The sequence below is a fragment of the Sphaeramia orbicularis genome, chromosome 21 (genome assembly GCF_902148855.1).
Source record: "Sphaeramia orbicularis chromosome 21, fSphaOr1.1, whole genome shotgun sequence".
NCBI classification, from domain to species: Eukaryota; Metazoa; Chordata; class Actinopteri; order Kurtiformes; family Apogonidae; genus Sphaeramia; species Sphaeramia orbicularis.
Genome location: NC_043977.1, coordinates 40,503,543 through 40,514,865, shown reverse-complemented (window position 1 = coordinate 40,514,865; position 11,323 = coordinate 40,503,543). Strand labels below are relative to the sequence as shown.

General features: G+C 36.7%; 1 protein-coding gene across 2 annotated transcripts in view; it reads right to left on the bottom strand.

Moving 5' to 3' along the window:
* Window positions 1–2,515: 2,515 nt before the first annotated feature.
* The window catches only part of mphosph8 (M-phase phosphoprotein 8), a 34,434-nt gene continuing 25,626 nt past the window's right edge, over window positions 2,516–11,323 (bottom strand). For both annotated transcript variants that reach the window (XM_030124494.1, XM_030124495.1), the window contains 3 exons: window positions 9,737–9,861; window positions 9,436–9,519; window positions 2,516–5,195 (listed from right to left, as the gene is read on the bottom strand). In XM_030124494.1, the coding sequence (XP_029980354.1) occupies window positions 5,154–5,195; window positions 9,436–9,519; window positions 9,737–9,861 (251 nt within the window). In that variant the 3' untranslated portion in view covers window positions 2,516–5,153. The remainder of the gene's footprint in view (window positions 5,196–9,435; window positions 9,520–9,736; window positions 9,862–11,323) is intronic.

Below are 11,323 nucleotides of genomic sequence, written 5' to 3'. Positions count from 1 at the left end.
AATAATGTGGCAGCTCTAAATCTTTGTTAATTCAAACACATACTTTTTTTTTTTTTTTTTTTTAATAAATATGAAATCCCTAAAATAGATGGGTATAGGGACCAGTGACAAAACCTAACAAAAGTTCCCCACCTAAAAAAATAAATTCCTTCACACTGCTTTGGTATGGATGTATAAAACATTATGAAAGCTGAATTTATAATACATTATGCCTACACTTATAATACTTTACTAACCTTGGTATAAGTTGTTGTACATGGTCATAAACTGTTGTAATGACTTTTATAATGCATTATAAATGCATTATAATGTCTTATGAATGTGCGCTTAATGCATTATAAACTAGACCTTCAAGTAAAGTGTTACCAAAATGTTTTTATTTCATAGTTTTCATATCATTTTCTCTTATTGGGTTTTAAATACATGTTTCTTTGTTTCAAAAATTAAACGCATGGTATCGAGTTGAGTGGACATTTTAGTAACTCCATAAAAATAGGTAAAAAATAAAAAATCAATCAAATTAATTTTTTCATGCCTAAAGAGGAATAAAAACACTCAGGAAAAAATATCTTGACTAAGGTTCTTATAATTTGTGCATCAAAGGGATAAGTATTTACTAAATAATGTCTGTGATAAACTGAAGGATGAGGTGTTCCTTCTTGGGTTGAGTTTAACCCATAAAAATCCAGTGCTACTTTTGTGGCAGTTCCCAAATAAATTTTTCTCTATATTTAACCATTTTTAAGTGATTTATCCCTATTTATGATAATATTATCCTCTGTATTTTGCAGTTTTCAATGTAAATCATGTATTTTGCTTATACTTAATTCACTGATCATGCAGATGTTCATGAGAACTTAGAGAAAATTCAAAGGTTAATATATCAGAAACTGAAAGAAATGGAAGGAAAGGGACATTTTTAGCAAAGATATCAATAACTGAATGTAAAAACAAGTGCGTCCATCCACTGTCATTGATCAAACGCCGGGGTTTTACTGGTGAATCAATGTTGTAGAAGATGATGGTGTTTCCATGTTCACTGTGGAGCCTCTGAACGTCCAAATGGGTCATATCTGATTATAATTAAAGGCTGAGAAACTGCATTTTACTTCAGTTATTTACATGTATTGATAGGATTAGTGGATCAACAGGTATTAAATGTTTTAGATCAGTAAATGCTTTTGGTCGCTGGTGGCTGTTTTGGTCTTTATGGGTTAAAGTTCTACAGATATACTGACCAATCAGCCATAACATTCTCACCACTGACAGGAAAAGTGTTCATTTTGATGATCACATTACTGTGGGACCTGTCAGTAGGTGAGTGGGTAACAGTACTACCACCTGTTTATTATTGTATACTTTCCCCTTTTTCCACTAAAACAGCTCTGACCCGAGACCTAGACTCCACCAGACCTCTGAAAGTGTGCTATTGGACCTGGACCAACATGTTAGCAGTAAGTCCTTGAAGTCCTGGAAGTACAGAGACGGACCTCCATGAATGAGGTTTATTTATCCAACACTTCCCACAGATGATCAATTGATCTGAGATTGGGATGTCCTTCTTTAGTCCAGTTTGGGTCGGTACTAACCTCTGCAGACCAGGAACACCCGACAAGACCTGACGTAGTGGAGATGCTCTGACCCAGTCATCATCATTGTGACAGTCACTCAGTTCCACTGCTCATTTTGCTGCTTCCAACTCATCAGCTTCAAGGACAAAATGTTCACCTGCCTAATGTATCTCAGAGAAAGGTACCATTGTAATGAAATAGCATTATGACCACTTCTCCTGTCAGTGCTCATAATGTTATAGCCAATTAGTACTGTACTGTGCAAAAAGTGTGTGGCCACTGTTAGGATTTATACCACATTATAATGACCACACATTAGCATTTCTGACTGTGGATCAACAGGAACTGGTATATACAGGAAATATATTTATATTAAAAAAAAAAAGTTGCGTAAACAACTTAGGATTGGCGATATATGATGTCCTCAGTTTGGTTTTTTGATGTTCATTGTTTACTGTTTGTGCGCTTTTTGTTTTACGTGTTCTCATTTTTTTGCATTGAGCACAGTGAATATATATGAACACCTCTTTGTTACTTTATGAAAAAAACTCAATAAAGAGAATTTAAAAAAAAAAAAAGTTTCTGCAGATGGAAATGTCAAGTATTTAGTGACGTCATTTTGCACTTACTTGCTGCCCTCAGTTTTTATTCCTAAAGAACATTTTCTGAAAATAGATACTTTTACTCAAGGTTTTGGAGGCAAAACTGTTACTCAACCCAGCTGGACACCATCATAGGAGAACACTAGACCATGGTGTTCACCTCCATCACCCAAACATAAGCAGAACAGTGAGGAACAGTGTTGATCCTCCACTAGAGTTCAGTTTGTCCAATCAATGCCAAGATGCACAGAAACTACTCTGGAGGCTCATGCCGGACAAACACCTTACTAAGACCAGTCATGGTTTATTTTTTTATTCCTTAAATAAAGCAAATAAAACCTGTGTGGAAATAGACACACCTTTTATTTAGAACAGAGACACAGCCTCGGGGTGAGCACATACTGTCTGCAGCATCTAAAAACAGGGAGTTCAACAGTACAACTACTAGGAAATATTTGTCAGGCTCATTGGAATAGAGATGTACACAGAAAATCTTACACCCTGTTAAGTCAATCAAAAAAAAGAGGGGTGGAGTTGTTAGAAAACAAAGAAAAAATTTCATCAGACTTTTTAATCCAATAGGTTTAATATTACTGCTCAAGTTTGTTAAAGGCTCCTTTAAATTAGTGAAAAAATCATTAAGTTGAAGTTTTGGCTCCACATTTTTTGATGCATTAAACAGAAACCTGGGACCTGACAAGACCAGTGGCTGATGTAAAGTGTGGACATTTTGCTGTAGACAGACTAAAACAGGCAATGGTAGGTCCTTTCAACTTAGGCTCCGATATGGGCTCATCTTTGGTTCTTCAGAGAACCCCTGACTGGTACAGATCCAGTCATCCAACCCAGAAGAATCCGATAAACCTGTGCACAAATTTTCAAGCTTTTACCTAATGCGCTGATAGATTGTCATCACTTGTAGTTACTTTAGAAACCCAGAAGTGAAATTAAAAACTATGCCTGAACTGTGTGAAGTTACATTTTAAAAAAGAAAATTCAACTGTTTTGTACTCTCAGCATGTTGGGTTTATACTATGAAATACCAGTTCACCTTTATGGACTACCTAAGAAAATAAGGTCAAAAAATGAGAAAAAAATATGTTAACCTTGGGATAATCAAACCTCAAGTAGTGTTTGGAGCACTAAAAATGAATATGCCACTGTTTCTTTGTAAGATATTAATTTTTTTGAGACAAAGTATTAATTCCACACTGAAGTGTACATTTTTAACAGTCACAGACAGTACAACTGGGAATATTTCAGCCTCATTTTTCAACCGAGGAGAAACTTAGATATTAAGGCAGAAAAGGGAGACCTCAATTTCTTCCAATGTTATGGATTGACAAAAATGCAGAAACATTACACTTTATAGACATGTTCCTCCTATGGAATATTCTACTGCTAAAATTCTCATAATATTTGGGTTTGGTATACACGTTTATCTGCAGCAGGGCTTTTCAAATCCTGCTGAAAACAAGAATAATAATGAGGGGATTCTGACTGGCAGCCTTCCTTCTGTGGAAACTTTCATCATTTCGGCAGTGATCTGTGGACGTCCTTAAACCTTTCTTTCTGCGCTTCTGCTCACTGATTAGAAATGTCTCAGTTGGGAGCAGGAAAAAAGGTCCTTATTGGAGTCCAATCTGTCAAAATATCAGATTTATTCTCCCTGTAGTATTTGTCAGTGTTTCATACAACATTTCAGCTGCAGCGTAACCTTGTACTCAGATGAACACCCACCACAGATGACCTGGGTCAGATAAGTAGCAAGTTGTGACTCTTTGTACTCAGGGTTTTCAAAGTTAACAAAGCCAAAAATGTTTCTATTAAATCAAAAACCCAACGTTTAACAGCAGGGCAGCCCAAACACTATAGCCCTTTTAGTAATATTAGAGCTTAAACTGTACATACTAAATAACTTAACCAGCCCTACAGTGGCAAATGCAATAAAACATTATAGTCATCAGATGATGCTTTATACCAGTATATATGTATGCATATATTTATATATAGTATGTGAATATGTACAGACCAGAAAATATAAACAGCAACTCTGTGCAGGGAAGGCAAAAAAGAACAGTTCTTCATTCGTTAAAAATACTCAACATCTTACTTTACCATCACCTCATTCTGTATGTTTATGTAGGAACAGGTGGGGCGGGTACAGGGGTGTCAAACTCAGTTTAAGTCTGGACATGTCCGTGTTGCTGAGTCAGTGTTTTTACCACGGTGATTCAGCTGATGTGGAGTTGGTAATTGCTCCACTGACAGAAAAGAGTCAAAGGATGCCGAGTTGCAACAAAAAACAAACAAAAAATCTAGTCGTTCAACTTGACAAAAAATCTTGTGAATATAAGTTTTCTCTTTGTTATTAAAGGAGCAGCATCTAGACTTCATATTCAAACACGCAATTGCAGGAGTTGAGGCTGTTCCACTGTGACACTAAAATCCTGAAATGAGTCTATTAAAAATGTAGTAACAAAAAGAAACATGAGAAAACGTATTAGCTTGGTCCAAGAAAAAAAAAAAAAAGATTAAAAAATTTATGCAAAATCCTCTCATAATCTTTAGATGCACCCAAAAACGCTAACACACGTAAACACACAAGCTAGGCATTTACAAACATAGTGAAGACATCTATCGTATTCACGCTGACAGAACTTGGAGAAAGGCACGACCCAGGAGGGTTTCAGTCATTGCAGGTACAGAGATCAAGTGGTTTCATCAACCTCCTTTTACTGATGCGCTGCAGGAGAAGAGGGACGGTCTGATTGTTAATCGACGTCACAAAGTCCTCAGATGTGCTGCTGGACAGGATTCCGATGTCAATGAGGAGCTGCAGTCACTGAGGCACCGTACTGACGTCGGCTTTTATTTTCACTTTCGTGGTGACGAGGATCCAATGAACTCTTCAGAAACAGTGAGCCTGGAGCATTTCAGCTGCTGCTCAGAGTGACCTTTGACACGGCCGGAGGGGGCATCACTGCAGCTGGACTTTGTACGCACAGATGAGGAGCTTGACCTGAAGAAAGACGAACATTAGAGACAAAACAATCTCAGTTGGTGCCAATCGACACCTGCTACATGACAACAGCGGGTTAAACGTGTGTTGAAATTGAAGCCAAAGCGCCAGTCAGATGCTCGCTACAAATAAGCCTAGTTCCTATGGACCTATGATGAACTCACCTCTAGAAAAACCTTACATAGTGACTTTTATTTAATGTGGGTCATACCCAATGAAGAATAAAACATAGTATTTAACAGACAGATACAGGGTGGGGAAGCCAAATTTACAATATTTTGAGGCAGGGATTGAAAGACAGTGTATGACCAATTAGTTTATTGAAAGTCATGAGAATTTATTTGCTACAAGAAAATTGACATCATAGAAAATGTTTTTATTCTATGTGTCCTCCTTCTTTCTCAATAACTGCCTTCACACGCTTCCTGAAACTTGCGCAAGTGTTCCTCAAATATTCGGGTGACAACTTCTCCCATTCTTCTTTAATAGTATCTTCCAGACTTTCTCGTAATAGTTTTGCTCATAGTCATTCTCTTCTCTACATTATAAACAGTCTTTATGGACACTCCAACTATTTTTGAAATCTCCTTTGGTGTGACGAGTGCATTCAGCAAATCACACACTCTTTGACGTTTGCTTTCCTGATTACTCATATGGGCAAAAGTTTCTGAAAAGGTATGGATAATAGTGTTAGGTATGATTATGACATCTATATATGTTTGGTTTCAAAACAATTGACGTAGTGCCTGCTGAGAAAAAACAACTAAATGTTCATTGTAAATTTTGCTTCCCCACCCTGTAAAGATATTCATTTAATTGTAATATATTCTATTAGACTGGAACTGAAATGGCCATTTCTAAGTTCAGCTCATAGAGACATTGTTCAGCAGTGGTGGTGTTCTATATGTATGTTTTATGTATGGTTTTGGCACTGAGTGTTAATATGTGTTTCATGTACGTTTTAGTGTGGATGCATGGTAGAAATGTCTACTTTCTGTAACTTCTGCTGCTACTGCTGTCTTAGCTAGAACACTTACAAAAGAGATTTTTAACATCAATGTGTCATTTTTTTCTGGTTAAATAATAATAATAATAATTATGTCTGAATCAGTGCAGGGAGGGGCCCTGGAGTCCACTGAACAGCTTGTTTGAAAAAGGACCAATAAAGTGAAATGTACTTGGTATGTTGGCCAATAAAATCAGGGTTGAAATGTACTGAATCAGGTTTGAGCTGCCTGATAAAACAGGAGTGGTCCGGTTGAATGGTCTTCTTTCATAGTCTGATAGTCAGTGTCTGTCTCCTCATCAGTCAATGACAAATACTGCTTTGAGAGACACTGAAAATAGTCATTGGGGCAGTAATGGTGTAACTGCGCAGCAGCAAAATGGAGGGGATTCACATTTTGATGCTCCCTTTGTACAGAATTGACTGAAACACCTGAGATCACACTTTCTCTACCACGCATGTTGCTATATCAGTCATCAGTCATCTGGAATCTGTTACTCTAAAAGCTAAAAACCAGGTTAGAAATCTAGGGGTAATAATAGACTCAGACCTAAACTTTAACAGTCACATTAAATCAATTACATCATCAGCCTTTTACCATCTCAAAAACATTGCCAGAATCAAAGGTTTACTGTCTAAACCAGACTTAGAGAGACTTATCCATGCATTTATCTCTAGCAGGTTAGATTACTGTAACGGCCTTCACACTGGACTCTCTAAACGAGCTGTAACACAGCTGCAGTACATCCAGAACGCTGCTGCTCGAGTCCTGACTAGAACCAGGAAGTACGACCATATTAGTCCTGTGCTCAGATCTCTGCACTGGCTTCCTGTGGCTCAGAGAATAGACTTTAAAACAGCTCTGCTCGTTTATAAGTCTGTCCATGGTCTAGCACCAAAGTACATCTGTGACATGTTGGTCCCATATGAACCATCTCGGACCCTGAGAACCTCAGGGACTGGTCTTTTGCTGGTGCCCAGAGTCAGGACTAAACAGGGTGAAGCTGCGTTTCAGTTCTCTGCAGCTAAACTCTGGAACAGTCTTCCTGATGACGTGAGACAGGCCTCTACTGTGACAATGTTTAAGTCCAGGCTGAAAACAGCTCTGTTCAACTGTGCATAGAACAACTGAAAGGGTTCTATCTGCACTCTGACCTTTTACTTTGTTTTAATTGATTATTATTTATGTTGTATTGATTATGTTTTAATTGTTTAGTTTCGTTTATTAGTTTGATCCCCATTAGCTGCTGCATACCCCAGCAGCTACTCTTCCTGGGGTCATCAACAACACAAAAACAAAGCACCAACAATTTCCCACAACTCACTCAACAAACAGGATGTACATACACTCAACACAACAACACAAAACCAAAAATCAGCAACAGCACACAATACAAAACAATTACAATAATAATATCAACAACAACAGAAAAAATAAATAAATAAAAAACAGCTTCACAACAAACAAAAAAACAAACCATCTAGATGATGTCATTATAGGATATACAATAGCTCAGACAGTTATTCTTGGGTAAATATGAAAATTCTCAACCTTTTAGAAAAACTAACTGCTTGAATTTCTGAAATTAAAATTGTGGCAATGTATTCCATGCCACCATTGCCCTGTATTGCACACTACCCTGTATTTGATTCGTCCTACAAGCAGGCAACAGGAAACGTCTGTCCTCTGACTGACGTGTGGAATGTTGATTGATGTCACTGAAGAAAGTCAGTTTATTGTAAAAAAGTTCAGGTGTTTTTGTAATTATGATGTTTCTAATAAATTTAACTAAAGAGTATCTAATTCTGCCTTTAACATGTAACCAGGCCAGACGGGTGTGAGTGTCACTAGTACTTGTTCTAAATGGACAGTTTAGGACTATTCGAGCTGCTTTATTTTGCACAATTTGAAGTTTATTTAGATTTATTTCTGATGTGTTTGACCAAATGATTGAACAATAATCTAAATGCGACAGAACTAATGATTCCACTAGTGTTTTCCTTATTTGATATGGTATGCAATTCCTACATTGTTTAACAGCACCAATGCTCCTGCCCATTTTATTTAATATTTGCTTTATATGAGAATTCCAAGTCAACATACTATCAACAGTCACACCTAACAGCCTGGCCTCAGCTACTTGTTCTATGTCAGTTCCACCAACAGACAAATTCAAAACAGGGGAGTTTTTTAAAAGATGTCTTGACCCCAACACCATACATTTACTCTTTTCAGTATTGAGCACTAATTTATTACTAATTGTAATTGTGTGTTTTTAACCTGTCTCTTTACCATTTTTGTAAAGCACTGTGAATTGCCCTGCGTATGAATTGTGCTATACAAATAAATCTGCCTTGCCTTGCACGTTGCTATATTTTTCACTCTGTGGTCATTCATTTTTTCAGACACCCTGTGGAGGATGACAGGTGGTTTACTGTATGAGTTTAGTAAAGATGAAAATGAGGTAAATTTTTTTTGTGATCGAATTTTTATTTTCATTTCCATTTCCATTTAACAAATTAAGTCCAACTGAGGTATTAAAGGGAATACAACATTACTGGAATGGATTCTCAGAGCAAGAATACCAACAGTGGGCCCAAAACAAAAGAATGTGTCATGGGATAAAATGAGGTTATTTTTTTTGTTGTATTGTCTTGTCTACAACAACATGTAGGATGCACTGTTCAATAAAATGTCCTCCATTGGTATTGATTTCTTTTGGATGGATGATTACAAAAAACCTTTTTTGTGGCAGACAAGACAAGATGATGTGATGTTTTGTTTATGACCAGGCCATAACAGTACCTGCAATGTAATTAAATGGAATATATAACCACTGCAACTGTACATTAGGGTGTCTTCTAACATTATGAAGGTTAGGCGCTTTGAGTTCTATTTCGCATACTTTCTACTTTAAATATATGCTGCATCTTTGTATGAAGTCTATATAGTATTACTACAACTGGATAAACATGATGAACATGGCTCTTAAGCAAGACATTGTCATCAGAAATCTAATTCATCTATATTTATAGTCAGTTAAAAATATTTTATTTTTACTTTTGTCAAGTGAATTAATTAATCCTTCATCCATTGTTGACTGACTGAAACTGACAAGCTGAAAATAACAAAACCCCAACTTCAAATATAACTTTTAACCAGATGGCTACAGAGAATTATGTAAATATACCTGTGTGTTTGTGTATTGTACTGTGTGTGTATTTGTGTGTTACCTTGGCTGTGGGCGCCTCAGCTAAACGAATGAACAGTTTGTTGACGCCTGGAACCGGACTGAAGGAATAAATAAAGTGACTATCCTGAAAGTTTAAAGAAAGAAAAGAAACATTCAGGAGATAGAAAGCAGTCAGACACTGAACTAAAGACCCCAGTAAACAAGGTAATCATCAAGATGTTTTAGATTTAAAAGCAGTGATCAACTGAAGAAAGAGCGCGACACCTACTAGTGTAAATAAAACCATTATGACTATTGTCAAGTAGCCTTATCCTTGTCTACTGTTTGTATAAAACACCAACCAAGAAGATGGGCAGCTGGAACTTGTCATTCAGCACCACGGCATGAACGCTGCATGGTCCACAGAGCCTGGCTGTGATCTCGCTCAAGAAGTTGGCGTGGAAGATGAAGAGGAGGATGCCTGAACCTGGGAAAAGATGTGCAAATCAGACACTATGCAGGGTTTTTGGTCCTATTGAGAACGTTACTGTCATGAGGTGCACTGGGCTTCAAAATTCATTATTTTCAACAGGCTTAAGGAAGCATTTTTTTGATCAGTGTATTTTTCTTAAGTCTTTCAAACATACAAAAAGTAAGACAAACAATGAGACACATAGCTGAGGTATAAAATGCTACTAAATAAATAAATAAACACAAAAAAATTTAAATTTGAAAATAAATAAATAAAATAAATAAATAAATTAAAGGGTTCCACTATGTAATTACCCAATCACTTTGTACGCAGCACACATTATCAAGAGTCAAGATGCATTGTCAGCTGTTCTACATAAGAAATAAAAGGATTCCATACCACATTAAACTTCCCCACTGACCCATTCAATGTGTATCTAATCTTTTCAATTGTAAGGAAAAACATAACATCATATATCCATCTGCCAAAGGACGGGGGTTTGTCATTCTTCCAATTTAAAAGAATGAGTCACTGCGCTAAGAGGGAGGAGTTGGCGATACTATTTAATTGTGGCCTTTGTAGAGGGAGATCTTCTAATGGTATGTCAAAAAGTCCCATAAAAGGGCAGGGGTCAATGATCAGACCTGAATATACTTCAAATATTGAAAGCCAGAAGGAAGCATTTTTTGTGTGAATCTGAGAAGTGCGCTGATAAATTCTGATTCTGGGCTCAGAGTTTGTGTAGTATTAGTGCATAATACTCCGCTGGTTTTGTTTTTCCCAGTGTGATCAAGACTGAAGCTAAGGTTGCAGTGTTTGATAGTTTTTAGCATCAAAATCTAATTCAAGTAGTCTGAGAAGAAAAAAAAAAAGAATCTACCCTGTGACTCAGGTGTTTTCAGATAGGTGGTGTTAGACACATGAGTGACAGCTGTTACTACTCATCACTTTCCTCAGATGAGACTCTACTGCTTTACTCTGTAGCTTCACACAAACCTAGAACTGTGGGTTCTCTTTGTAATGGGTTGTGTAATGGCGTCTATATTTATATTTAGTCTTTTGCTTTGGACAGAGAGGGTGTGTATGTTCATATTTTGATGTTTCTGTCCCCTGATTTTTTCTCCTGCAGTTTTAATGCAAAATAAAAAGTAACTAAAGTAAATAAAAGTAACATTAACTTTAAATTCTAATCAAATCTAAACGTATGAGTTATCTTAAGGCTTGAAATCATTAATGGATTTTATACTTTTCAAAAGACTGTGGAAAACCACTCACGGAGAAGAAGGAAAGAGGGGGAACTATGAAAGGTTTAAGAATCTGCCATTACAGGTTTGCACACATGTAATACAAACACCATTCCTGAACTTTTCTACGATTTTTCAAATATGATATTAGAATTTCCATGCCTGTTAACACCGTTTAAGTACAGGGACTGAAGTGGGCTTTAATTATTTTATGAAAATAACACTATTAACTT